Here is a 27,388-nt window from a genome sequence, read left to right on the forward strand (position 1 = left end):
TGACACACACATAGACACAGAATTTATTTTTGGACGCATTCTGCGGGCTGGAGGTCCCGGCTGGCACAGGGCTCACACCTTGGGTTTTGCAAACATTTCCCAGCCCTCCAGCCGGCCCATCTTGACCAGGGAGGCCACTATGCCCAAGCACACGCAGGCGCTGGCGCCGATCCCGTAGCTGTGCGCTGTGGGAGTGAGGAGGTGATGTCAGGGCCGGGTGCGGCTCGGCCGGACCAAGATGCTCCACGCCCTGGCCAGTGCCTACCCGGGGAGCCAGAGTGAGAGCCCTGACAGGACACTCTCTTCAGGGACTAAGTCACTCAGGAGGAGGGCCCTGGACTCTGGAGATGTGGAAACTGACGCACACAGGGAGGCTGGAGTCCAGGTCGCTTCCCAGCAGGAACCCAGGCTGCGGGTCCTCATCCCGCCCCACACTGATTGCCTCCTATGAGAGGGACCCTGTGCTGCCCCCGCCTGGGGCTGCGGCAAGGCTGGGCACCGGGCAGTGGTGACACATCAGTGTGTCTCAGTTTCTCCTCTGCTCATGGATGCCAGGGCTAGGCCATGCATCTGTCCCGTGGTTGGTGTACCAAGGAGCCTAGATGGTGCCCCCACTTCCCCGGGCTCTCCTGCTCCAAAGCCCCTGGGCCAGAGGAGGAAGGAGGTGTGTCCCACACACCAGGACCTACAGGGACTCACACCCTTTGAAGAGAGACAGGGAGGCTGGCTTGGGGACAGGGAGCAGTTCCAGCCCAAGCTAGGCTACAGTCAAGACCTCAACCCACCTCCAACCTCTGACCAGTTCCAGTGGGAGCTGGGGAGGGACAGGGCCTCCCCAAGGTCTTGACGCAGAGACAGAATAGGCCCTGCCCTCGCACCCTCCCTCTCTGCCTGCCCGGAACCTGCCATCCATCACTCCCAACATGCCAGGCCAGAGCGGCTGAGTTGCAAGAAGGCTCATTCACTCCTCCCGCTGGCCCTGAGGGCCCGAGCCGTGGCGGGCTGAGGGTAGGCCAGGGGCACAGGCGGGCACTGACCCTGAGCCTGGGCCCGTGGGAGAGCAGGAGGAGTGGTGTCTGGCTCATGCTCGAAGCGGGTTCCCCTGTGCCAAGCGGGGCCTCCTCCACCAGGGCTGCACCCTCTGATGGCTGCAAAGAAGGCCACTTGCTCCTCCAGGTGACTTTGGGCCAATTCATTCCCTCCCTGAGCCCTAATGCCCTTTTCTGTAAAGTGAAGGTTGCGGGGGCAGCTCCCCTGCAGGGCTCCAGGTGCAGGGAGAGAGCTGGCAGGGCGAGGACCAGCATCTCCTCTCTGACTCACAGGCCAGTGGCAGAGACAGGTGGTGACCTTGCTGACCTGTGTCCTCTGACAAGGCATGCAGAAGGAAGGGGACACAGAGTGAGGGTGGCGGGGATGCTGGCTTGTACACAGGTTGGTCAGGACAGTGAGGGGAACAGCATTCCAGGCAGTGCACTGCCATGCAAAGGCCCTGGGGCAGGACTGTGCCTGGCATGTCGGAGGAACAGCAAGGAGGCCTGTGTGGCTGGAGCAGAGTGAGGAGGGGAGGGTGGAGAGGGGACAGGGCAGGTCAGGGAGGGCCCTATGGGCTGAGATGAAGGCTTAGTGTGGTGGTACACAGTAAGTGCTTAAGCAGCAGCAGCAACTGTCGCTATGACTGAAATGGCTGGTGTTCAAGAAGGCTGCTTTGCTCCTTGTCTGGGATGGAACAGAGAGGGTAGAGGATGAGCAGAGGTCAGGGATCATTCTGCCAGGCTGGGAGGAAGGTGGGGGTGGGGAGCGGTCTACTCACTGCGTGCCCCCAGAGTCAGGCCTCCGGCGCAGCCACCGAGGAAATAGTTCAGGGGGTCGTCGGGCTTCTCGCGGACCTGGGCGCTGATGCAGGAGGTGAGGCCAAACACGGCCCCGACAGCAGCTGCGGGGTAGATGGGAAGAGTTGGCGCTGAGCAAGGGCCTGAGAGGGGCGCAGCAGGAGCCTCTTGGGCGCTCACTGCCAGCGTCTAGATGGAGACAGACGCCATGGCTCAGCCACTTGCTGTGCATGGCAGCCTCCCGGCCCCAGTCCTGGAGTTTGTGTCCTGGGCCTCCCTACCCTACATGTGTTCCCGATAAAGGAACACCCGACTTTCTCCTGGTGGCCGGCACTGGGGACACAGGCTGGAGAGTGAGGGAGAAGAGGCAGCTGTGAAATGTGCTCCGAGAGCTGCGGCTGTGCCAGGAGAGGGCCCAGCCATGCCTAGACCAGCTTGCTCACCTGCAGTGAACGTGTAATGTCCGACCTTAGCCACTCCTTCAAGGAAGGTGCCCGGAGGATTGAGTATGACTCTGTAGGCAGCGGCGGTCAGGCCTGCGAGACAGAGGGGAGGGAGGCTGCTCAGACCCCATTGCTGCTAAGCCCTTGCTTGGCCGGGCACCCCACTGGGTGGTCTCTCCCTCAGTCCTCATAATGCCCCCAGGTGGCTCCCAGTAGCCCCCCTTCTTTGCCCATGGTGCCTCCGGCTGCTGAGTGGCAGAGTTGGATTTGAACTCGGGTTTGCTGCTCCAAAGTTGGGGGGCCTCTCACTTCCTTCCCCACTCCCTGCCAGGCCTCCCTTAGCCACTTTCTCAAGCCTGACCAGTACTGGCTCCTGCAGAGCACCTGCTGGGCACCCATCAGCCATGTTGGCCCTAGCTGCGCACCGGCCGGCAGATGGAGACTCATCCACATGGTGGACACAAGAACAGGCCTGAGACCTTGGTTCTGCAGCTGCTTCCGGCCTGCTCAGCTCAGCGGGCCAGCTCAGCGGCGCCCCCTACAGGCCCTGGCACCAGGGCCCCAGCTCTGGGTTCCCATCAATGGCTCTATTCTCCTGTGGGGCCCGGGGCTCCTGGGCCTAATCCCCCTTGGCAGCCGCTCTGCTTCCCTCCCTGGCTGCCAACGCCTCCTCCTTGCCACTCTCGACCCCCTCCTGCTGGCAGCTCGGGCCTGGGCTCGTTCTGCACACCTGGCTGCCTGGCTACCGCCCCCGCTGCCCAGCCTCACCCCTCCGGTCAGCTTTTCCATCTCTGCCATCTCCCCCGGCCGCCTGGCCCCTGACATTGGCTTCTATGCATGAGGAGCCTGGGCAGGGGCTGCGCCCAGAACCCAGAACCAGGTAGGTGGCAGGGACAGAGGTTTGATCCCAGCCCACCGTCCCTGTTGGGAGCCTAGGGGCCTCACTCACCCTCCTGAGTGAGGCCGAGCACTCAGGAGGGTGAGTGAGGCCGAGCAGGCCATTAGGCCACCTCCTCCCAGAACCCATCCAGCTTTACCAGCCCCTCCACGGTGGATAGGCAGATTGAGCCAGCCCGAGCTGGGGCTCCCCAATCCTCCGCCTGAATGCTCCGGGCAGACAAGCGCCCCCCTCCTCCCTATAGCCTTGAAACGTGGCCCAGTTGCAGGCAGGGACCTCCTGCGGCCAGCCCATCCCAGAGAAAACAGAACTGCCAGGGATGGGCCACAAGGGCCCTCATCCTCCTCAAGGCCTGATGGGCTCAGTCCTGTTATCCCTTCCTTCACGGGAGGTGAGGGGACCTCCGAGATGTAAAGCAATTCTCCAGAGGTCACCAGCACAGCGAGCCTGGACGCCAGGCAGGTCTGACCACAGCCCATGCTTCAACTGCCACGACTGCCCCAGGGGAGTAGGTTCCACCCCAGTTCCCCATCCAGCTTCACGGGACCCATAGGCCTTGCCAGGCCTGGCAGTAACCCCCCCAAATAGCACCCTAGCCTCAGATCCAGTCCAGCTCATATTGATTCTGTCCCTCAAGAGCAAATGGGGGGACTCACATCCAGCAGTGGGGTTCATATTCAGAGCAGCCCAGAGGAGGGACCGTCTGCTTCCCACAAGCACAGATGGGGAAACAGGCCCAGGATGCAGAGAAAGGGACCGCATATAAAAAGTGCCTTGTGGATCTGGTTTCTCCTAATCCCACACCAACCCCTGGGATCCCTGCTCGACCTCAGAAAGGTGGATGGAGGACCAGGTGTGGTGGCTCACGCCTGTAATCCCAGCACTTTAAAAGGCCAAGGTGGGTGGATCATTTGAAGTTAGGAGTTTGAGACTAGCCTGACCGACATGGTGAAATCCCATCTCTACTAAAAATACAAAAATTAGCCAGGCGTGGTGGTGCAAGTCTGTAGTACCAGCTACTCGGGAGGCTGAGTCAGGAGAACTGCTTGAACCCGGGAGGCGGAGGTTGCAGTGAGCCGAGATCGTGCCACTGCACTCTAGCCTGAGAGTGCAGTGGCACTATCTTGGCTCACGGCAAGCTCTGCCTCCCAGGTTCACGCTATTCTCCTGCTTCAACCTCTCGAGTTGGGACTACAGGCACCCGCCACCATGCCCGGCTAATTTTTTTTTTTTTTTTTTTTTGAGACGGAGTCTCGCTCTGTCGCCCAGGCTGGAGTGCAGTGGCCGGATCTCGGCTCACTGCAAGCTCCGCCTCCCGGGTTCACGCCATTCTCCTGCCTCAGCCTCCCGAGTAGCTGGGACTACAGGCGCCCGCCACCTCGCCCGGCTAGTTTTTTGTATTTTTTTTAGTAGAGATGGGGTTTCACCGTGTTAGCCAGGATGGTCTCGATCTCCTGACCTCGTGATCCACCCGTCTCGGCCTCCCAAAGTGCTGGGATTACAGGCTTGAGCCACCACGCCCGGCCTATGCCCGGCTAATTTTTTGTATTTTTAGTAGAGACAGGGTTTCACCACATTAGCCACGATGGTCTTGATCTCCTGACCTCGTGATCCACCCACCTCAGCCTCCTGAGTAACTGGGATTACAGGCGCCCGCCACCATGCCCAGCTAATTATTATTATTATTGTATTCTTAGTAGAGACAGGGTTTCACCATGTTGTCCAGGCTGGTCTTGAACTCCTTACCTTGGGTGATCCACCTGCCTCAGCCTTGAAGATTCTTAATGAGAGGGGACTGACAGCCCTGCCTGGGACCTGATGAGTCCTGATCCAGAGCTGGGCCAGCCATGAGAGTTTTTTTTTTTTTTTTTGAGACAGTCTCGCTCTGTCGCCCAGGCTGGAGTGCAGTGGCGCGATCTTGACTCACTGCAAGCTCCACCTCCCGGGTTCACACCATTCTCCTGCCTCAGCCTCCCAAGTAGCTAGGACTACAGGTGCCCGCCACCACACCCGGCAATTTTTTTGTATTTTTAGTAGAGACGGGGTTTCACCGTGTTAGCCAAGATGGTCTCGATCTCCTGACCTCGTGATCTGCCCACCTCGGCCTCCCCAAGGGCTGGGATTACAGGCGTGAGCCTTGGCGCCTGGCTGCCATGAGAGTCTTATAACCCTCTCATCTCAAGAGGGAACTACAGACAAGACTCAGTGACGCCCCCAGAACCCAGTCACCGAGGGACTCCTGGTCGGAACCTCCTTATGCCACCCCCATATGCCAGTGGTCCTGGCCAAGAGGCCCCTAGCAGCTCATGTAGCACGGCTGACACCGTGAGCGTGCCCACCATCCTCCATCCCTTCCAAAGTCCTTGAGCTGGGAGTGGACGAGCTGGGACCCCCTGATCATCCCATAGAGGTCAAGGACTGCCCCACCCCAACTCTGCTACAGCTGTCATCCAGTTGTGGTGTCCTGCCATATCCACCCCTCCAGGAGCCCTCAGAGCCCTTCAAAAGGCCCCCTTCCCTCTGCTCCCCCTCTGCTGGTTCCCTCTGAGCCTCCCACAGGGACCACCAGACCCAGTGTGAATTCATTCATTCATTCATTCAGCTACTGTCGCTCATTCTCCTGCATTCATTCATTCATTCAGCCACTGCCACTCATTCACTCTCATTCATTCATTCGGCTACTGCCACTCATTCATCATTCATTCATTCAGCTACTGCCACTCATGCACTCATTCATTCACTCATTAATTCACTCAGTTACCGAGTACCTAACAAGGTGCCACATTCACTCATTCATTCACTCACAAATGATACCCACAAGATGCTTCATTCATTCATTCATCCATAGTTATCGTGTGCCCACAGGTCCTGGGCTCTGCTGAGTACAGTATCCCCCTCGTCCAGGGCCCCCAACTCAGGGAAACCAGCCATGAAACAATTTATCTCCCTCAGATGAGAAGTTAGGGGAGCCCCGGAATGAAGTGAGTGGGGCAGTGAGGGGAGGACCCAGAAACAAGTTTCAGCCAAGTTCTGTACACTGAGTGGAGCTGTCACTGAAGAATTTAGGGAGAAGGCCGGGTGCGGTGGCTCATGCCTGTAATCCCAGCACTTTGGGAGGCCAAGGTGGGCAGATCATCTGAGGTGAGGAGGTCCAGACCAGCCTGGCCAACATGCTGAAACTCTGTCTCTACTAAAAACACAAAAATTAGCCAGGCATGGTGGCAGGCACCTGTAATCCCAGCTACTTGGGAGGCTGAGACAGAAGAATACATTGAACCTGGGAGGCAGAGGTTGCAGTGATCCAAGACTGCACCACTGCACTCCAGCCTGGGTGACAGAATGAGACTCTGTCTCAAAAAAAAAAAAAAAAAAAACCTTAGGGAGAACGAATGTCACTCTTGAAGACCCCTGGGCACCCTTGGAGGGCTCACAGAAGCCCTGACCACCCCTAAATCTAAATGTGATGCCATCAGAGATCCCCTGACATGGCGACTCTGTCAAAAGTTCTGACCTCCCCCTCTAAGACCCCTAGGGAGCGCCCCTGGTCCCAGAAGTCCTTCACTCATCAGCACCACACCCCGAGACAAGCTGTCTCCTCCTTCCAGCCCCATCTGGGACCTGATGAGTCCCAACCTGTGGCTGAGAATTAAAGGACATGATGCCCATGAAACGCTTAGGCTGGAAGGGGCAAGACTCAGGTCTACCCTATAAGAGAATGCCAGGGCCTGCCGGGTGTGGTGGCTCACGCCTGTAATCCTAGCACTTTGGGAGCCTGAGGCGGGCGGATTGCCTGAGGTCAGGAGTTCCAGATCAGTCTGGCCAACATGGTGAAACCCCGTCTCTACTAAAAAATACCAAATAATTAGCCGAGCGTGGTGGCGCGCGCCCGTAATCCCAGCTACTTGGGAAGCTGAGGGAGAGGAATTGCTCGAACCAGGGAGGTGAAGGTTGCAGTGAGCCGAGATCGCGCCACTGCACTCCAGCCTGGGCGACAGAGCAAGATTCTGTCTCAAAAAAAAAAAAAAAGAGAGAGAGAGAGAATGCCAGGGCTTGTGGGTCCCTCTTATTCCCCTGCAAGACTACCCTCATAGTAGCTCCTGATCCACCTCACCTAGGACCTCTCTGGCAGTCCCAGTAAAAGCTTCAGGTGTCCCTAACCACTCAGCACCCCCTGACCACAGAAAGACCTCATCCCACCCCAAAACTTTCTCAAACTTTTGTACCGCCCTCAGATGCCCCAATCATGACTCATGATCACCTCTAACAATCTGCTACTCCGTTGGAAAGTCTCGTGGTCCCCTAGCTCCTTGGACCTGATAATGGCCATGTCTCACTCCACAATTTCCCCGAGCCTGGCGATCGCTTGGGACCGCCTCAGACGACCCCAGGGACTAGTTTGTCGCATGTCACGACCTCCCAGTGCTCCCCAACCCTGCTAGATTCCCTACCAACATCCATTTCACACAAGATCCCCCCTCTACGGCTGCCCAAGACACCACGATGACGACCACGTGCGTACCCGCGAGACTCCCAGCCCCGTTCGATTCAAACAGACAGCCCCCAGTGACCCCACGACCTCCCTGCGGCCTCGGCCCTCCACCCTCCGGGCCCGGTCGGCGCTCACCAGCGACGCTGGCAATACTGGTGGTGGCGTAGGCTTTGCGGTGGCAATCGGTGCCATCGGGGATATCCCAGTACTGATGAAAAACCTTCGGCGCCATAGCCTGCTACCCTGATCCCACACCTCAGACCCCGCCGGCTCGGCAAGAGCAAGGGCGGACGCAGCTGGCTATCGCGAGACTTCTCGGGCTGCGCGCGCAACCTCTCGGGGTAGCGGGCCGGCAACAAGTGAGCAACTTTATTGACAGCCGCGGACATGGACACGGATCGCGCCACGCGCCAGGAACGGGCCTGGTGGAAGACAGCAGCACGTGCACCCCCAGGCCGATTCCCAGAGGGTAAAACTGAGGACGACTGCGATCAGTGCAAACAGATTTCGCTAGTCCCAGCTCAGGGAATCCTAGGTTAGGGACGGTTTGACTACCAGAGGCGGGGACTAATCTACTAGGGGAGGGGCCAGGCTCAGACTGGGACGGGCGGGACTGCAGTTGATAGCAGCGAGACAAAACGAGACAATGGCTGTGGGGCGGGGCTTGTTGGGGATGTGGCCACACCCAGTGTCAGAATCTGTATTGCGAGTGGTCATGCCCTGTGGTCAGTCACCAAGCTGGAGTCTAAGCCGCGTGCTACTGTTTTGGGCCATGGACAGGATCAGGGGCGGGGATTGTCGGGAAGATGACCAATGACAATACTAGACGGAAAAGTGACCAATGACAATACTAGAAGCTCCGCGGGACGTGGCCTCTGTCCAACCAGCGGCTATTCCACGCCCTAGGCCGGATGAAGTACCCAGGCGCTTGACTTGAGGGCGTGGCTAGAATTGGAGGGAGAACCTAAAAGGGACTTGACCAATCCGAGACTGTATAAAGGATAAAAGGGCGAGGCCGTGCCTGGATCTGCCCCTGACGGGCAACATGCTGTTTCGCGGAGTCCGGGCCAATCCTGGTGTTAGCTTCCAAGTAGGGCGGGGACAGTATCGAAGGTGTGACCAATCCCGTTTCCAGAGCCTGAGTTGCGCTAGCCGCCAAAGGATGTGGCCAGCTTGGGGGTGTGGCTGTCAAGATCTTGTCCAATCCTAGAGTGAGCCCAAACTCAGAGGCGGAGTTTCATGATCCCGGAACCGGTGGTAGTGTTTGGGTTTGGGGAGAGCGCGACCTAGCCCTGTGGGGCGGAGTCTAGCGGGGTCAGCGACCAATCGCGCCGAGGCTCAGAGGGGCGAGGCCACCCCAGGGGCGGGGCCTTGCCAGTTCCGGGCCGCCCGGGGGCGTGGCCGGGCCTGGACAGCGGCCTGGGCCATGTCGGCGCCGCCTGCCCTGCAGATCCGGGAGGCGAACGCACACCTGGCGGCCGTGCACCGGCGCGCGGCGGAGCTGGAGGCGCGGCTGGACGCGGCGGAGCGCACGGTGCACGCCCAGGCCGAGCGCCTGGCTCTGCACGACCAGCAGCTGCGCGCTGCCCTAGACGAACTGGGTCGCGCCAAGGACCGGTGAGGCCCGGGGCCGGCCAGGTGGACTTCACCGAGGCGGTGGGCGGAGGCAGAGCCGAGGCTGGAAAGCAAGGAAGGGTAGGGGGAACCGTATGCACTCGTATGGAAGCTAGACTGATTATGGGATTGATAAAAACACCAAAAAACTCTAATTAGTAATCAGTATGTAAAGTTGAGAGAAGTGACACAGGTGTGGGCCTCTAACTTCAAACAGGCCCACTTTCCCACAGGTGCTGAGCGACTCAGGGACCACAGACCGCCCAGCGTAGGCACTGGGAGCCATAGCAGGCTCTTCAGCTGGGGAAGAGGGGATCATATCAGCATTTTTTTTTTTTTTGAGATGGAGTCTCACTCTGTCGCCCAGGCTGGAGTACAGTGGCACGATCTCAGCTCACTGCAACCTCCGCCTCTCAGGTTCAAGCAATTCTCCAGCCTCAGCATCCCGAGTAGCTGGGATTATAGGCACCTGCCACCACGCCTGGCTAATTTTTTTGTATTTTTAGTAGAGAGAGGGTTTCACCGTACTGGTCAGGCTGGTCTCGAACTCCTGACCTGAGGTGATCTGCCCACCTCGGCCTCCCAAAGTGCTGGGATTACAGGCATGCGCCACAATGTCCAGCCCATATCAGCATTTTAACTTTTTAAATTTATTATGAGTTTTTTGAGACTGAGTTTCACTCTTGTCGCCTAGGCTGGAGTGCAGTGGCATGATCTCAGCTCACTGCGACCGCCGCCTCCCGGGTTCAAGCGATTCTCCTGCCTCAGCCTCCTGTGTAGCTGGGATTAGAGGCGCCAGCCACCATGCCCGGTCAAATTTTTGTATTTTTAGTAGAGATTGTTTTTTGTCATGTTGGGCAGGCTGGTCTCTAACTTGTGACCTCAGGTGATCCTCCCGCCTCAGCCTGCTAAAGTGCTGGGATTACAGGCGTGAGCCACCACCTCCAGCCTAAATTTCTTACTTTTGAGGCAGGGCCTCACTCCTATGCCCAGGCTGGAGTGCAGCCTCGATCTCCGGAGCTCAGGTGATTCTCCCATCTCAGTCTGACCACTGCCAGTAGCTGGGACTACAGGCGTCCACCACCACGCATGGCTAATTTTTTTGTAGAAACAGTTTTGCCATGTTGCCCAGTTTGGTCTTGAACTCCTGGGCTCAAGCAATCCTCCCACCTCACCCTTCCAAAGTGCTGGGATTACAGGCATAAGCCACCACGCCTATCTGTCTTTTATTATTTTTGAGATGGGATCTTGCTCTGTTGCCCAGGCTGGAATGCAGTGGTGCAATCTCGACTCACTACAGTCTCACCCTCCCTCCTCAGCCTCTCAAGTAGCTGGGATCACAGGCGTGCGACACCACACCTGGCTGATTAAAAAAAAAAAAAAATCCTTTAGAAATGGGGTCAGACTGTTGCCTAGGCTGGCCTGGAACTTCTGGGCTCAAGCGATCCTCCCACCTCAGCCTCCCGAAGTGCTGGGATTACAGGCATGCGCCACCATGCTGTCCCATATCAGCATTTTTGAAGAGTCCCTCTGATAGCTGAGGATGAAAGAGATGAGACAGGCACCCAGGGAGGTGGGAGGAGCTGGGCTCCAAGTGGGAACTATTAATTCAGAGCTAATTGGACATTCATTCATTTTTACCCAGCATCTGCTGTGTGCCGGGCACTCATCCATTCATCTTCATTGAACCCCTACTGTGTGTCAGGCACTATGCTGGGTACTGGAGCACATCAGTAAGACCTACTCAGCCTTGCCCATTGGGTGTCCACAGTCCAGTGGAGAGATAGATATGTCACTGGGCAGTTATATCATCGGTGGTCAACGGCTGTGATGGAGGGGCGTATGGGGCTCTGAGGGGTCTCAGAGGGAAGGCTTCCTGGAGGAAGAGCCTACTAAGAATAGATGGGGAGGCCGGGCGCAGTGGCTCAAGCCTGTAATCCCAGCACTTTGGGAGGCTGAGACGGGCGGATCACAAGGTCAGGAGATCGAGACCATCCTGGTTAACACGGTGAAACCCTGTCTCTACTAAAAAATACAAAAAACTAGCCGGGCGAGGTGGCGGGTGCCTGTAGTCCCAGCTACTCGGGAGGCTGAGGCAGGAGAATGGCGTAAATTCGGGACGCGGGGCTTGCAGTGAGCCGAGATCTGGCCACTGCACTCCAGCCTGGGCGACAGAGCGAGACTCCGTCTCAAAAAAACAAACAAACAAACAAAAAGAATAATGGGGAGAGATACTGGAAAAGAAGGAATTGCAGGAAGAGTGAGGGGACGCAATGAGGATTCTCATAAGAAAATGCCATAAACTGGCTGGGCAGTGGCTCATGCCTGTAATCCCAGCACTTTGGGAGGCTGAGGCAGGCAGATTACCTGAGCTGAGGAGTTTGAGACCAGCCTGGCCAACATGGCAAAACCCCGTCTCTACTAAAAATATAAAAAAGTAGCTGGGTGTGGTGGCGGGCACCTGTAGTCCCAAGCTACTCGGGAGGTTGAGGCACGAGAATCGCTTGAACCCAGGAGGCAGAGGTTGCGGTGAGCAGAAGTTGCGCCACTGCGCTCCAGCCTGGGCGACAGAGAGAGACTCTGTCTCAAACAAACAAACAAAATGCCATAAATTAAGTGGCTTAAACAAGATGTTTGTTTCTCAGCGTTCTGGAGGCTGGACGTCCGAGAGCAGGGAGCCTGCATGGTCAGGTTATGGCGAGGGCCCTCTTTCTGGCTTGCAGATTTCTGGCTTCTCTCTGCATCCTCACAGGGCAGAGCGAGCTAGGGAGTTCTTTTGTATCTCTTCATATGAGCATACTAATCCCATCATAGAGACCCCCACCCTGACAACCTCATCTAACCCTAATCATCTCCCAAAGGCTCCATCTCCAAATACCCTTCTGCTATGGTTAGGCTTTGTGTCTCCACCCAAATGTCAGCTTGAATCGTAATCCCGTAATGCCCACGTGTCGTGGGAGGGACTGGTGGGAGGTAAGTGAATCATGGGGGATGGTTTCCCCTTCATGCTGTTCTCGTGATAGTGAGTGAGTTCTCACGAGATCTGATGACTGGGAGCAATGGCTCACGCCTGTAATCTCAGCACTTTGGGAAGCTGAAGCGGGCAGATCACCTAAGGTCAGGAGTTCGAGACCAGCCTGGCCAACATGGTGAAACCCTTCTCTAGTAAAAATACAAAAAAAAAAAAAAAATTAGCTGGGCGTGGTGGCATACACCTGCAGTCCCAGCTACTGGGGAGGTTAAAGCAGAATTGCTTGAACTCGGGAGGCGGAGGTTGCAGTGAGCTGAGATGACACCACTGCACTCCAGCCTGGATCACAGAGCTAGATTTTGTCTCAATCAGTCAGGGAGATCTGATGGTTTTATAAGGGAGTCTCCCTTTTCTGGTCTCTCTCCTGCTGCCCTGTAAAGAGGTGCCTTCCATCATGGTTGTAAGTTTCCCGAGGCTACCCCCAGCCATGTGAAAATGTGAGTCAATTACACCTCTTTATAAATCGCCCAGTATCAGGTATGTCCCTATAGCATCATGAGAATGGACTAATACACCTCCCATTGGGGTTAGGGCTTCATGATATGAATTTTGGGGAAACAGAAACATTCAGTTCAGGCCAGGTGCAGTGGCTCAGCCTATAATCCCAGCACTTCGGGAGGCCAAGGCGGGTGGATCACTTGAGGTCAGGAGTTCAAAACCAGCCTGGCCAACATGGCAGAACCTTGTCTCTACTAAAACTACACAAATCAGTCAGGCATGGTGGCACATGCCTGTAAATCCAGCTACTCGGGAGGTTGAGGCAGGACAGTTGTTTGAACCTGGGAGGCAGAGGTTGCACTGAACTCCAGTCTGGGCAATAGAGCGAGACTCCGTCGCAAAAATAATAGGCTGGACATGGTGGCTTATGCCTGTAATCCTAGCACTTTGAGAGGCCACGGTGGGCGGATCATGAGGTCAGGAGTTTGAGACCAGCCTGGCCAGCATGGGGAAACCCCGTCTCTACTGAAGATACAAAAAATTAGCCGGGCGTGGTGGTGGGCACCTGTAATCCCCGCTACTAGGGAGGCTGAGGTAGGAGAATCACTTGAACCCTGGAGGCAGAGGTTGCAGTGAGCTGAGATCGTGCCATTGCACTCCAGCCTGGGCAACAGGGCGAGACTTCATCTCAAAAAAAAAAAAAGTAAAATATAATAATAATAATAGTAAAAACAAAGAAACATTCCGTTCATAACCAGGCAGGACCCTGAGGCAGTGGTGAGGAATGTGGGCTTTATCCCAAAGGTGATGGGGTCCGGAGCAGGGAGGAACAAGCGCCGTGGTCCTCAGTTCCGTAATCACCTCCTCTTGCCTTCTTGCCAGTGAGATTGCCACACTCCAGGAGCAGCTGATGACCTCAGAGGCCACTGTCCACAGCCTGCAGGCCGCCGTGCACCAGAGGGACAAACTCATTAGGCAGTTGCAGCCCCGGGCTGAGCTGCTGCAGGACATCTGCCGCCGCCGACCACCCCTGGCCGGGCTGCTGGCTGCCCTGACTGAGGCTGAGCGCCTGGGGCCCGTGCCAGCCAGTGACCTCGGCCACCCACCCCCCGGTGGGCCTGGTCCACCCCTTGCCAATAGCACTGGGGAAGAGGCAGACAGGGACCCCCTCCAGCCTGCGGTGTTTGGGACCACAGTGTGAGCCCGGAATGCAGATTCCAGAATGGAGACAGAAAGCCACTGCTGTCAATGTCCTTGGGAGTCACCAGCGTCCTGCAGGGGGACCCTATGGCAGAGCCACAGTCCTGTCTAAGCATCAGAACGGGCTAAACAGTCAAAGTTTTCAAATAGGCCCACAGGCCAGATGCAGACGTTTAACCCAGACAGAAGTGTTCTCGTTTGTTTGTTTTTAAACTTTGAATCAGTCACCCTTGCTAAAAACCTGGCAATGCAAACACAAAGATCGGGATTTCTGGCAAGACTTGGCCATGCTTGCCTGGAGTCCAGGGCACCCTCTTTAGCCAGGGTGTGAGTTTCTGTTGGTCTTTTTTTTTTTTTTGAGACAGAGTCCCACTCTGTCACCCTGGCTGGAGTGCAGTGGTGTGATCTTGGCTCACTGCAACCTCCACCTTCTGGGTTCAAGCGATTCTCCTGCCTCAGCCTCCCAAGTAGCTGGGATTACAGATGCGCACCACCACGCCCAGCTAATTTTTGTATTTTTAGTAGAGATGGGGGTTTCACCATGTTGGCCAGGGTGGTGTTGAACTCCTGGCTTCAAGTGATCTGCCTGCCTAGGCCTTCCAAAGTTCTGGGATTACAGGTGGGAGCCACCGTGCCTGGCCTCTGTTGGTCTTACCTCTCTTAGTTTGTCTGGCCCCTGAAGCACCTGAATTGAGACTTCTCTCTTTTTCTGTCTGGTGAATGCAAATGGTATCAAGTTCCCCATTATTTGAGTTTTTCTCCTTTTTTTGTGGGGGGCGGGGAGCTGCCCTGATTCTTGTTCCTACTGAAGCAGCCCCGATCCCAGGACTAATGCATTTTCTTAGTTTTCTATCCCACACCAGAATTGGGAGGCTCCAGCCAATAAAGACAAATTTATTTTTATTTATTCTTTACAGAGACAGGGTCCCACTGTGTCGCCCAGGCTGGAGTGCAGAGGTGTGATCATGGCTCACTGCAGCCTTGAACTCCTGGGCTCAAGAGATCCTCCCACCTCAGCCTCCCGAGTAGCTGGGACTACAGGCATGTGTCCCCATGCCCGGCTAATTATTTTATTTTTTTAAAGTTTTTCTGAGACGGAGTCTCCCTCTGTCACCCAGGTTGGAGTGTGGCAGTGCGATCTCGGCTCACTGCAACCTCCGCCTCCTGGGTTCAAGTGACTCTCCTACCTCAGCCTCCTGAGTAGCTGGGATTACAGGCACGCGCCACCATGCCTGGATAATTTTTAAAATTTTAGTAGAAACAGGCTTTTGCTATATTGCCCAGGCTCAAGCGATCTTATGAGCCACCACACCACACCCAGCTTCATTTTATTTTCTTTACTGAACTTGTTACCATCAGAGTGTAAGCTCTGTGAGGGCAGGAATTTTTGTCTGTCTTGTTCTCTGTTTGTCACCAGTGCCTGACACACCCCAGGAAGAACAGGATGGGTCTGTGGGCTCCTAAAGGGACCCCTAGTACATCTGCTGACGTGATGAGGCCCCCTCGAGCCAGCCTAGCTTTTTTTTTTTTTTTTCTTTTGAGATGGAGTCTGGCTCTGTCACGCAGGCTGGAGTGCAGTGGTGTGATCTTGGCTCACTGAAACCTCCGCCTCCCAGGTTCAAGCAATTCTCCTGTCTCATCCTTCAGAGTAGTTGGGATTACAGGCGCCCGCCACCACACCCGGCTAATTTTGTATTTTTAGTAGAGACGGGGGAGGGGGAGGCGCTTTCACCATGTTGACCAGGCTGGTCTCAAACTCCTGACCTTAGGTGATCTACCCGCCTCGGCCTTCAAAAGTACTGCGATTATAGGGGTAAGCCACCGTGCCCGGCCCTAGCCTAGCTTTTGTAGCACGCAACTGTCTCCTTTTTATACGCCCTAAAGAATCTATTTTTGAACTCCTTGTTTCTGCGCTGTCCTTCTTAGTCCAAGACATTCACGGTGCTTTACTTGTTGTCAAACCAGGGAAAGGAGAAAACTGTGCCTTTCGGGGCCAGCCATTCCCCCACCTCCTCACTCAGGGAACTGTCACACCAGGAACCGCCGAGGGGCACAGCCTGTTTCAGACCAGAAAGGTCAGAGGCCACCCACGGCCCTCAGGATGGCGCCTGCCTGCCTGCCTGGCAACAGTGACCCCTCAGTGCAGTGACAATGGGCCCATTTTCTCCTCTGGATGAACAAGGAGGGGGGTTGTTTGTAAAAGGAAAGGCAGGCTGGGGCCTGTCTGTGCTCAAGAATAAACCGGATGATTTCCTGGCCTGGGTCCTTCATCCTTTCATCCTGGCTTGGGGGCAAGAGGGAGGCCCTCTGTGTTATCTGTGCCTCATGGTAGGGTCCTGCTGGGCCAGGTAGAATCTAGGGAGCGTGCGCAAAGCACTCTCTACACAGATTGCGTCTAATCTTCGAGTTCCCTGTAGACATAGGCTTTGTCCTCATTTTACAGCTGTGGAAAGTGAGGCCCAGGCCAGGTGTGGGGCTCAGGCCTGTAATCCCAACACTTTGGGAGGCTGAGATGGGTGGATCGCCTGAGGTCAGGAGTTCGAGACCAGCCTGGCCAACATGGTGAAATCCCGTCTCTCCTAAAAATACTGAAATTAGCCAGGTGTGGTGGCGGGCACCTGTAATCCCAGCTACTCAAGAAGAATTGCTTGAACCGGGGAGGCGGAGGCTGCACTGAGTGGAGATCACACCACTGCACTCCAGCCTGGGCAACAGAGTGAGACTCGGTCTCAGAGAAAAAACAAAAAACAATAACAGCAACAACAACAACAAAAAAACCAGAGGCCCAGAGGTGTGAAGGGAACACACTCCAGGTCTGGAGGGCCAGGGCCACTTTTCAATTTTGGGGGAAGTTATTGCTCAAATTCTATTTTCTTTTTGTTTTTAAAGAGACAAAAGTCTCACTGTTGCCCAGGCTGGAGTGCAATGGTGTGATCACAACTCACTGCAGCCTCAAAATCCTGGGTTCGGCCGGGCACAGTGGCTCACACCTATAATCTCAGCACTTCGGGAGGCCAAGGCAGGTGGATCACCTGAGGCCAGGAGTTTGAGACCAGCCTGGCCAACATGGTGAAACTCCGTTTCTACAAAAAATGCAAAAATTAACTGGGTGTGGTGGCGCATGCCTGTAATCCCAGCTACTCGGGAGTCTGAGACAGGAGAATTACTTGAACCCGGGAGATGGAGGCTGTAGTAAGCCGAGATTGCGCCACTGCACTCCAGCTTGGGTGACAGAGGGAGACTCCCTCTAAAAAAAAAAAAAAAAAAAAAAATCCTGGGCTCAAGCTATCCTGCCACCTCAGCCTGCCAAGTAGCTGGGACCGCAGGCATACGCCACCATGCGTCGCTGAATTTTTTGCATTTTTTCTAGAGATAAGGTCTCATTACATTGCCCAGGCTGGTCTTGAACTCCTGGCCTCAAGTGATCCTCCTGCATTGACCTCCCAAGAAATTCTTACTAAACATGTAAAAATGAGATGCCAAAACAGCACTTCAATAATAGTGGTTATATTTTATGGTTCTCTACACAGACAAAAAAAAAAAAAAAAAAAGTGCTGCTTGTAACACTCATAGACATAAAAGTATTTCTCTATTTAAATAATTCTGGATTGCAGTGAGCCCTCAGGATTTTGGCAGCCAGATGTCACCATGGTTTCTCATAAAACTGATGATGTTACATCAGTGGTGGCTTGAATCAAGATGCTGGGTTGCCTGTAACCTACAGATTGGTTTCAGACTCCAAAGGCAACCTCTTTTTTTTTTTTTTTTGAGAAGGAGTCTGGCTCTGCCGCTCTGCCACCCAGGCTGGAGTATGATCTTGGCTCACTGCAACCTCCACCTCCAGGGTTTAAGTGATTCTCCTGCCTCAGCCTCCCAAGTAGCTGGGATTACAGGCATGCACCACCATGCCCAGCTATTTATTATTATTATTATTATTATTATTATTATTTTTTTTTTTTTTTGAGACGGAGTCTCCCTCTGTCACCTGGGCTGGAGTGCAGTGGCCGGATCTCAGCTCACTGCAAGCTCCGCCTCCCGGGTTCACACCATTCTCCTGCCTCAGCCTCCCGAGTAGCTGGGACTACAGGCGCCTGCCACCTCGCCCGGCTAGTTTTTTGTATTTTTTAGTAGAGACGGGGTTTCACCGTGTTAGCCAGGATGGTCTTGATATCCTGACCTCGTGATCCGCCCATCTCGGCCTCCCAAAGTGCTGGGATTACAGGCTTGAGCCACCGTGCCCGGCCTATTATTATTATTTTTTAGTAGGGATGGGGTTTCACCATGTTGGCCAGGCTGGTCTTGAACTCCTGACCTCAAGTGATCCACCCGCCTCGGCCTCCCAAAGTGCTGGGATTACAGGCGTGAGCCACTGCGCCTGACCTCTTTTTTAAGTTATTTATTTATTTATTGAGACAGAGTCTCACTCTGTTGCCCAGGCTGGGGTGCAGTGGTGTGGTCTTGGTTCACTGCAACCTCTGCCTCCCAGGTTCAAGTGATTCTTTTGCCTCAGCCTCCAGAGTAGCTGGGATTACAGGCACCCGCCACCGTGCCTGTTTTTTTTTTTTTTTTTTTGGTACAAGTCTTGCTCCTGTCCCCCAGTCTGGAGTGCAATGGCGCGATCTCGGCTCCCTGCAACCTCTGCCTCTCAGGTTCAAGCAATTCTCCTGCCTCAGCCTCCCGAGTAGCTGGGACTATAGGCGTGTACCACCACGCCCAGCTAATTTTGTATTTTTAGTAGAGATGGGGTTTCACCATGTTGGCCAGGCTGGTCTCAAACTGCTGACCTCATGATCTGCCTGCCTTGGCCTCCCAAAGTGCTGTGATTACAGGCGTTAGCCACCGTGTCTGGCTAATTTTTGTGTTTATAGTAGAGACAGGGTTTCACCATGTTGGCCAGGCTGGTCTTGAACTGCTGACCTCATGATCTGCCCGACTCGGCCTCTCAAAGTGCTGGGATTACAGGCGTGAGCCACCGTGCCTGGCCAGTTTATTTATTTTTTAAGAGGCGGGGTCTTGCTCTGTAACCCAGGCTGGAGTGCAGTGGTGCAATCATAGCTCACTGCAGCCTCCAACTCCCAGGCTCAAGCGATCCTCCTGCCTCAGCCTCCCGAGTAAGTGGGATTACAGGAACACACCACCATGCCTGGCTAATTTTTTGTGTTTTTTGTAGAGATGGGGGGGTCTCACTATGTTGCACAGGCTGGACTCAAACTCCTGGGCTCAAGTGATCTTCCTGCCCTGGATTCCCAAAGTGTTAGGATTATAGGCATGAGCCACTGTGCTCAGGCAAGGCAACTTCTGACAATATAATTGCGCTGTGGGCGAGGTAAGGCCAGGCTTGGAGAAGGCTCCGATTGATGATCCTTAGTTCTGGGGGAACAGTGGGTCCCCAAACAGGGCCCATGTTGCAAGTCCTGGGAAACCCACCCACCTTAGCGGGCAGGTATATCCGACGTCTCTGTTGAAGGCCTTCGGTGAGGTGGCTTCGTCCCTTGAGGTTTATGTCCGGGATCAGGGCTGCTCCTCCACTTGGGGTCACGACCTCTGGCTCACCACCTTGTCAGGAGCGAGCCCACTAAGTCACATTTCAGGCCTGAAAACCAACAGCAAAACATCTGTAAAGACAGAAGTCCTGGGACTGGCTTCTAATGACCGCCAGTGACAAGCCTTGTGGGGCAGTGAGCAGAGGTGTCCCTCATGCTCAGTTCAGTCCCTGTGGGGTTGCAGCACCTGCCCTTGGAGGTGGGCCTGGGCAGGAGGTCTTGGGGCCCCAGGACCTGGGGCTTTATTTTTTTTTTTTCTTTTTGAGATGGAGTCTTGCTCTGTCGCCCAGGCTGGAGTGCAGTGGTGTGATCTTGGCTCACTGCAACCTCCACCTCCTGGGTTCAAGAGATTCTCCTGCCTCAGCTTCCTGAGTAGCTGGAATTACAGGCGCCCACCACCATGCCCAGCTAATTTTTGTATTTTTTAGTAGAGACGGGGTTTCACCACGTTGGTCAGGCTGGTCTCGAACTCCTGACCTTGTGCTCTGCCCACCTCGGCCTCCCACAGTGCTGGGATTACAGGTGTGAGCCACCGTGCCCGGCCCACCTGGGGCTTTGTTATTGTACAATAGAAACAGGGTCTCTCTATGTTCCGCAGGCTGGTCCAAACTCCTGGGCTCAAGTGATCCTCCCACCTAGACCTCCCAAAGTGCTGGGATTGCAGGCATGAGCCGCTGTGGCCGGTCAGAACCTGGGGGCCCTTTTTGAACTTTGATTCCTCAGCAATTTTGTCAGCCCTGGCTGGGGCTGAGAAGCCCCCATGAAGCCCAGAGAGGGAAAGGGACCTGACCAGGGTCACACGGGAATCATGCCTCAAGCCTCCCCAACCACGGACTTGTCTCCCTCCACCCAGGGCATTGCATCCCCTGCAGGGCAGTGGCCTGCCCCTCCTCCTTGCAGCCAGGAAGGGATGCAATGCCACAGGGATCTGGCTGTGTCCCAGGCCCTGTGGGGCTGGCAGTTGAGTAAGCAGTCAGGCTGGGTGCACCCATCCCTCCCCTTCCTCCCCCCTCCCCTCCCCTCCCTTCTCCCCCCCATCCACTGTCCACCAGCACAGTGCATTCATGCAGCTGGGCCCCGCCCCGTCTCCAGAGGCACCTCCTGCTAGCAACAGTCTCCCCAGGCACGACACAGCTAACAGAAGGCCCGGCAGGCAGGACTCTGGGACAGACGCAGGCCAGGTGAGAGCGTCTGAACAAGGGGCAGTTGGCCAGGGTGGGCTTGCGGGAGTCCCCACCTTGACCTCTCCCCCTTCCAGCTGCCCAGAGAGCCCAGACCCAGCATGGACGCTGTGGACGCCACCATGGAGAAACTCCGGGCGCAGTGCCTGTCCCGCGGGGCCTCGGGCATCCAGGGCCTGGCCAGGTGAGCTGTCCCCTCTCGCCTTCCTGACTCTGGCCCCTGAGACCACTGTTCCAACCGTGTCCCCTGTCCCCAGGTTTTTCCGCCAACTAGACCGGGACGGGAGCAGATCCCTGGATGCTGACGAGTTCGGGCGGGGTCTGGCCAAACTCGGGCTGGTGCTGGACCAGGCGGAGGCAGAGGGTGTGTGCAGGAGGTGGGACCGCGACGGCAGCGGGACGCTGGATCTGGAGGAGTTCCTTCGGGCGCTGCGGGTGAGCCCCCACCTCGCAGTCAAGGCGTGTGCCCTGGGCGTGAGGCGACAGAGGATGCTGAGATGTGGAGACAGGGGACTCCTCCCCAAGAGCTGCTAAGAGGCGCCTGCTGGGGTGACAGCCCCGGTGCTCTGCAGTGTCTTGGGGGTTTGGGTCTGCTACCCAGCACCCCAAGTCACCACCTCCTGTCCTAGCCCCCCATGTCCCAGGCCCGGGAGGCAGTCATCGCAGCTGCATTTGCCAAGCTGGACCGCAGTGGGGACGGCGTAGTGACAGTGGACGACCTCCGCGGGGTGTACAGTGGCCGTGCCCACCCCAAGGTGCGCAGTGGGGAGTGGACCGAGGACAAGGTGCTGCGCCGCTTCCTGGACAACTTCGACTCCTCTGAGAAGGACGGGCAGGTGGGTGTCTGCGCAGGGGGTCCCCTCCCCAGGCAGTTCCTGGGCTGCCCCGTCATGGCCCTCCGTTCCCAGGTCACGCTGGCGGAATTCCAGGACTACTACAGCGGCGTGAGTGCCTCCATGAACACAGATGAGGAGTTCGTGGCCATGATGACCAGTGCCTGGCAGCTGTGAGCAGCTCCGGGCTCAGCCCTGCTGCCCTGGCCTGTCACCCCCACCCCCGCTGGAGACCTCCCTTCCCTGGGCCTCTTCTCTTCTGGGCAGCCACACCACAGAGCGGGGAGGGGCAGGTGGGGGAATGGAGGCTGCAGGACTGGCTAGACCAGGTCCCTGCTGGGCCACCAGGGGGAGGAGGGACAAAGGTCCTAACACGAGTCACTGGCTCAGGACCCCAGGGAGAAAAGCTGTCCCCACCCACGCCATGCTGACCTGAGGCCTTGCAGCCCCTGCAGATGCCCCCGCCAAGGTCCCCTGATCCCCCCAGCCGGCCTGCTGCTCCCCACCCCTCCCTTGCGCGTCCCCCAGGAAGCCAGGCAAGCCCAGGTGGGAGGCGGTGTGTGGAGGCTATCCTGGAAGGCAGTCTGGACCTGCCCAGGTGTGGAGTGAGGGGCAAGGGGGCATCCTAACCTCAGAAACAACAACAAAAAAGCCTTTGAAAAAAACATCTGTAAAACATCAACCCCCAATCAGAAGATGGCCATGGGGAATAAAATAGTAGTTCACATGTCCAGCGAGCCCCGTGTCTACACTCTCATGAGCAGCCCGAGGCTGGGAGCCCTGGGCGGGGGCGGAAGACCTGCAGGAGGGTTGGGGGTAAAGTGTGGGGGGCGGTGGAGAGACCAGGGCTGTGGCTGGATTCCAGTGCTGGTGACACGTGGGGTGGGAGCATGAGGCCCCAGGCTGCCGGAGGTCCTGGCCCGGGGAGGTGGAGGCCATTCCTGGTCAAGGGCTTCCTGAGGCCCCTGGCGCATGCAGAGGTCGGGGTTTTAGTTAAAAGTTTAATGTAGTTCCCAAATACATTTCATATGACAATCTTACATAAATGTTCCAAAACACATGGGCGTTATCTCGTTGTACTCGTCACTAGCTGGCTAAGGCTTAAAGCAGAGACGTGTGACTGGGTCTCTCGGGAGGGCCTCTGGTTCTTCCCTGGCTCAGGCTTGCTGGGGGCTGTGGGCCAGGGCTCTGGCGACCTAGAGGTGTGGGCGGCACAGCTGCAGGAGGTCTTCTCTTAACCCTCCGAGGGTGGGGCTGGGAGATTTCCTCTGAAGTCCCAAAGAGGCCCTGTGCCCAGGGGACCTCCTCCTCAGCCTCCCTAGGTGGGTGGTGCCAGCTGGCTCTTGGCCACACCCCAGGGTCAGGTGGGCACAGGCGTCCACTCCAGTGTGCTGCGTGCTTGTGAGACCGCCTATTCTGGGACCAGCCCCCTGGCTCTTCCACCAAGACCTGGTGAGGATACCCCTCTGCCTCTCAGAGGCCCCAGCCCTGGACAGTCCTGGGGGCAGTGACACCTGCGGCTGGGGAAGGGATGGCCAACAGCGGAAGCAGTTTGCGCCTGGTGCCTGATGATGGTGAACCACGTGACAGATGGAGACAGGAGTCAGGGGACCCTGGGGACCCTTCCAGGTCCAGTGACCTTTTCCTAGATAGGCACTCTCCAGGCCTAGGACAGACAGGGCCCCAACTCCTCATCACCCCGTGACTCAGCCTGGAGGTACCTGGGGTGGGAAACAAGTGACCCCCCAACCTCAGAGGCCAGAACCACAGGTGGGGGACAGGGACCTCAACGGAGCTGTGCCTGCTCAACGCTTGAGAGCATCTTAACCTAAGAAACCAAAACAAAGCCTTTGAAAATAAAAAGAAAAACAGATGTAAAATATACACCCCCAATCAGAGAGGGGAAGTGGGAAATGAAGATAGTAGTTAACAGCATGTCCAATGGGCCCAGTGTCTACACTCAGAGCAGTCCCCAGGCTGGGCGGGGGTCCCAGGACTGTAGTCGGGGAGCCCCAGGCAGGGGCAGAGGGCCAGCTGCTCCCCACAAGGGCGGGGCCCCGCAGCAGGGAGGGAAGGGCGTGGGCAGCGGAGAAGCCAGGGGCTCTGGCGGGACCCAGAGGCTGGCGACACGCAGGGTGAAGGAACGAGGTCTCCAGTCCCAGTGAGAAGCCGTGACAAGTCTTAATGTGCCATTTCAATTCGAAGGAGGGGAGGGAGGAAATGTTCTTGTTTGTTTCGCTCATCAATATGATGAGGTCTCATGTCCCAAACCACATTCAGGCAGTTCCCGAGTCTGCTTTTGAACAGGACGTGCGGGTCCAGACTGTGGCCGGCCCAGCGGGGTGTGTGGTTCCTGGCCCCGCACCTGGACGCTGCCTGCGGGGTGGGGGCGGGTGGGCGGGCGGACAGACGGACAAAGCAGCAGCCTGGTGTGCAGCCGGGCTCCCGGCCGCTATGTGCTCCCGGTCGTCTGCCCGTCCCCTTCGTCACCAGCACCTGCAGGGAAGCAGCAGCCCTGCGTCAGGATGGAGCCCGCACTTCCCAGGTCTGGCCACCCCTGCCAGGAGATCAGCACTGGATCAAGGATGGTGGGCAGCTCCTTTTATCCCCCCAGGGTAGGGACCACCAGACTCACCAGCTGCAGTGGCCCCTGAAGGAGCCAGGACATCGTCATCGTCGCTGTCATCCTCCTCATTGGACGGGGCTGCCCCAGGTTCAGGCACGGGCATCTTGGCCTCCTGCTCCTGCTCCACACGGCTGCGCAGGGCCAGGATGCGGTGGTGCAGGGCTGCGTACAGCTGACCCGTGTCCTTGGAGCTGGCCTGGGACGGGAGGAGGGTATGAGACCCCCGGACCCCAGTCCTACCCTCTCCTGTCTTCTGCAGAACACAAGTGCCAAGTCCCAAGGTTCAGAGGTGACACTGCCACAAGGCCTTGTGGGGAGGCCACCGGCCCCAGGCCCTGGGCCTGCCGGCCTCTCCCTGAAAGGATGCCACCACTCCCAGGTGGCTGGGAGTATCCCAGAGGTCAGGGTTGGTGGACTCGACTGTGACACCATGACACAGGACAGAGGTGACCACCCCACAGGGCTTTTAGCGTTGAACACATCACAACCCCTCAGCCAAACCCCAGCGGCTTCTCTGGGGTGAGAAGAGGACGAGGACCATGATCTCTATTCCTGAAGGCTGGGACTGGCAGGTCCCATAGTGCTTCTGGTGTCCCAGGCAGCACCTGAGGCCCCTCCCTGCTCCCCTCCCCACCGTCCTGCTTATCTGTGTGCCCAGGAACCCCCACATGGCCGGCGGGATGAGGGGCCCCAGATGCACCCGCGTGGCTGGCTCACCGAGATCAGGAAAACCTTCACGCCCTGGTCCTCGGTGTCCATGGCTGTGATGCGGATGCTCTTCTCGCTGGCCTTGTCGATCTGCATCTGGGCCCAGAGCTTGGTGTTGAGGATCAGTCGCAGGCTCCCTTGGGTCCGCATCACTGCAACCAGCAAGGCCACTCAGCCCTGGCCCCCACCCCAGCCACCTCCCAAACAGGCAGCTCTGAGAGCCAACACAGTCCAGAGGGAAAGCAACATCACCGCACAAAAGCCCATGATCCTCCCAGGACCTACCCACAGAGCAAGACTTCTCCTGAGGCCAGCCCTGGCACACCTGCTCCTGGGGCGGGGCTCCTTCTCCCCTAGCCGGACCACTGAAGGCCACAACTGTGGGTGGCTGCACAGGCTGGTGCTGCAGATTAGTGGCCAGAGGCCACATGCAGTTTGTGGGAGGTTGTGTTTGGTCCACACAGGGGGGCACCAGGATGGCAGTTCCCGTGGAGAAGGGGGGATGAGACGAGCACAGGGTGGGCTGCGGGAGGCAGGGACTGACACTCAAGGTGTGTGCGCTTCCTGTGTTGTGAGACATCGGCCTCCGTGGGAGTCCACGCCCTCCTGACTGGCCTCCCCCGAGTGGGCCAGCCCTGCCTCCGGATTCCTTAGGAGAAGGCAGGGTAGGACCACAGCTTAGCGCTTCCATGGAGAGGGGACAAGAGGACTGAGGGCAGCAGATTACGGAGGGAAATGGGAGGGCCCTGACTCTCTAGAGGATGGAACAGCCCCGCACCAGGCCTGGGCCCACCCCACGGACTCTGCCAAGCCCCTGTCTTCCTGCCGGCCGTCTCTCCCCACTGGAGCAGGCCTGGAGAGGGTCGGAAACTTGTCCCCCTGCCCCGGCTCAGCAAACAGATCTCCCTGAGCCCAGGTGCCCACCTCAGAGGCTGAGTGCGAGAAAGACAGGGGTGACTCTGCTCTCCCTGAGGGTGGGGAGGGCACTGCTGCCTCGGGGCGACAGGCTGATGACCCAGGCAAAGGGGAGGACCTGGGGGCTCAGTGCTCTATGCCCTCTCCTTCCACTGACATTTGAACATTTCCACGAGACAAAAGGAAAAACACAAGATGTCCATAAGGCCGGGCACGGTGGCTTATGCCTGTAATCTGGGAGGCCAAGGTGGGTGGATCACCTGAGGTCAGAGGTTTTGAGACAAGCCTGACCGATGTGGAGAAACCCTGTCTCGGCCGGGCGCGGTGGCTCACGCCTGTAATCCCAGCACTTTGGGAGGCCGAGGCGGGCGGATCACAAGGTCAGGAGATCGAGACCACGGTGAAACCCCGTCTCTACTAAAAATACAAAAAAAAAAAATTAGCCGGGCGCAGTGGCGGGTGCCTGTGGTCCCAGCTGCTCGGGAGGCTGAGGCAGGAGAATGGCGTGAGCCCGGGAGGTGGAGCTTGCAGTGAGCCGAGATCACGCCACTGCACTCCAGCCTGGGCGGCAGAGCGAGACTCCGTCTCAAAAAAAAAAAAAAAAAAAAAAAGAAACCCTGTCTCTACTCAAAGTATAAAACAATTAGCCAGGCTTGGTGGTGGGCGCCTATAATCCCAGCTGCTCGGGAGGCTGAGGCAGGAGAATCACTTGAACCTGGGAGGCGGAGGTTGCAGTGAGCTGAGATTGCGCCACTGCACTCCAGCCTGGGCAACAAGAGTGAAACTCCGTCTCAAAAAAAAAAAAAGACATCCATGGGGAACAAAAGAGCAGTCCCAGCCTGCAGGGACACCCGTCTGTTCTTACCAGGGCAGTGTTTCTGATCGAAGTACATGAACACTACCCTTCAAGGAGGCCATCTGAGTTACTGCTGGGCCTGAAACCCGTATTTATGAAAAGGCCAGAAGACGCTTTGACTCAGGAAGATAAAACAAAAAGATGGTCCCGGCGCAGTGGCTCACGCCTGTAATTCCAGCGCTTTGGGAGGCTGAGGTGGGAGGACTGTTTGAGGCCAGGAGCTCAAGACCAGGCTGGGCAACACAGGGAGACCCCATCTCTACAAAGACAAAAATAAAAAATCAGCCAGACGTGGTGGTGTGCGTCTGTAGTCCCAGCTACTCAGGAGGCTGAGGTGAGAGGATCACTTGAGCCCAGGAATTTGAGGCGACGATCACGCCACTGCACTCCAGCCTGGGTGATGGAGTGAAATCACTTTTAGAAGGAAAAAAAGGGCAGGGCGCAGTGGCTCAAGCCTGTAATCCTAGCACTTTGGGAGGCCGAGACGGGCGGATCACGAGGTCTGGAGATCGAGACCATCCTGGCTAACACAATGAAACCCCGTCTCCACTAAAAATACAAAAAAAGTAGCCGGGCGTGGTGGCGGCGCCTGTAGTCCCAGCTACTCAGGAGGCTGAGGCGGGAGAATGGCGGGAACCCGGGAGGCGGAGCTTGCAGTGAGCCGAGATCGCGCCACTGCACTCCAGCCTGGGCGACAGAGCGAGACTCCGCCTCAAAAAAAAAACAAAAAAAAAAAAAGAAGGAAAAAAAGGACATGCCCACATTTCAAATGTGCACACACGGG

The 27,388-nt window shown here is 56.8% G+C and overlaps 4 protein-coding genes across 23 annotated transcripts in view; 2 read left to right on the top strand and 2 right to left on the bottom strand.

The window, feature by feature from the left end:
* Positions 1-5: 5 nt before the first annotated feature.
* Positions 6-7,979, bottom strand: LOC105484859 (NADH:ubiquinone oxidoreductase subunit A11). Its single transcript, XM_011746915.2, has 4 exons — positions 7,795-7,979; positions 2,273-2,365; positions 1,811-1,933; positions 6-185 (listed from the first exon to the last, which is right to left on the bottom strand). The coding sequence occupies exons 1-4, from the start codon at positions 7,889-7,891 to the stop codon at positions 73-75; spliced, it is 426 nt and encodes a 141-aa protein (XP_011745217.1). The 5' UTR covers positions 7,892-7,979; the 3' UTR covers positions 6-72.
* Positions 7,980-8,121: 142 nt separating this feature from the next.
* LOC105484851 (vimentin type intermediate filament associated coiled-coil protein) lies at positions 8,122-17,514 on the top strand. The gene is made up of 2 exons (XM_011746908.3): positions 8,122-9,276; positions 13,625-17,514. The coding sequence occupies exons 1-2, from the start codon at positions 9,086-9,088 to the stop codon at positions 13,941-13,943; spliced, it is 510 nt and encodes a 169-aa protein (XP_011745210.1). The 5' UTR covers positions 8,122-9,085; the 3' UTR covers positions 13,944-17,514.
* Positions 9,150-22,230, top strand: LOC105484793 (calcyphosine). 2 transcript variants are annotated; one of them, XM_071086340.1, is made up of 6 exons: positions 9,150-9,276; positions 20,578-20,666; positions 20,744-20,850; positions 20,924-21,101; positions 21,296-21,502; positions 21,575-22,230. In XM_071086340.1, the coding sequence occupies exons 3-6, from the start codon at positions 20,768-20,770 to the stop codon at positions 21,674-21,676; spliced, it is 570 nt and encodes a 189-aa protein (XP_070942441.1). In that variant the 5' UTR covers positions 9,150-9,276; positions 20,578-20,666; positions 20,744-20,767; the 3' UTR covers positions 21,677-22,230. The 2 variants fall into 2 exon arrangements, with proteins under 2 accessions (XP_070942441.1, XP_070942440.1); XM_071086339.1 differs by lacking the exon at positions 9,150-9,276 and having other exon boundaries at positions 20,496-20,666.
* Positions 22,231-23,661: 1,431 nt separating this feature from the next.
* LOC105484794 (RAN binding protein 3) overlaps positions 23,662-27,388 on the bottom strand; it is a 63,341-nt gene continuing 59,614 nt past the window's right edge. For all 19 annotated transcript variants that reach the window (XM_011746780.2, XM_011746833.3, XM_011746817.2 and 16 more), the window contains 3 exons: positions 24,843-24,985; positions 24,135-24,321; positions 23,662-23,995 (listed from right to left, as the gene is read on the bottom strand). In XM_011746780.2, coding sequence (XP_011745082.1) covers positions 23,952-23,995; positions 24,135-24,321; positions 24,843-24,985 — 374 coding nt within the window. In that variant the 3' untranslated portion in view covers positions 23,662-23,951. The remainder of the gene's footprint in view (positions 23,996-24,134; positions 24,322-24,842; positions 24,986-27,388) is intronic.

The sequence above is a fragment of the Macaca nemestrina genome, chromosome 20 (genome assembly GCF_043159975.1).
Source record: "Macaca nemestrina isolate mMacNem1 chromosome 20, mMacNem.hap1, whole genome shotgun sequence".
NCBI classification, from domain to species: domain Eukaryota; kingdom Metazoa; phylum Chordata; class Mammalia; order Primates; family Cercopithecidae; genus Macaca; species Macaca nemestrina.

Excerpts from the sequence above, each read along its gene's own strand:
- LOC105484793 (XM_071086339.1), top strand. The coding sequence starts at position 20,550 with ATGCAGCTGGGCCCCGCCCCGTCTCCAGAGGCACCTCCTGCTAGCAAC. Across the intron at positions 20,851-20,923 it reads GGCATCCAGGGCCTGGCCAG|GTTTTTCCGCCAACTAGACC; the intron begins GTGAGCTGTCCC and ends CCCTGTCCCCAG. Across the intron at positions 21,503-21,574 it reads CCTCTGAGAAGGACGGGCAG|GTCACGCTGGCGGAATTCCA; the intron begins GTGGGTGTCTGC and ends CTCCGTTCCCAG.
- LOC105484851 (XM_011746908.3), top strand. The coding sequence starts at position 9,086 with ATGTCGGCGCCGCCTGCCCTGCAGATCCGGGAGGCGAACGCACACCTG. Across the intron at positions 9,277-13,624 it reads CTGGGTCGCGCCAAGGACCG|TGAGATTGCCACACTCCAGG; the intron begins GTGAGGCCCGGG and ends CCTTCTTGCCAG.
- LOC105484859 (XM_011746915.2), bottom strand. The coding sequence starts at position 7,891 with ATGGCGCCGAAGGTTTTTCATCAGTACTGGGATATCCCCGATGGCACC. Across the intron at positions 2,366-7,794 it reads CAGTATTGCCAGCGTCGCTG|GCCTGACCGCCGCTGCCTAC; the intron begins GTGAGCGCCGAC and ends TCTGTCTCGCAG. Across the intron at positions 1,934-2,272 it reads ACATTACACGTTCACTGCAG|CTGCTGTCGGGGCCGTGTTT; the intron begins GTGAGCAAGCTG and ends TCTACCCCGCAG.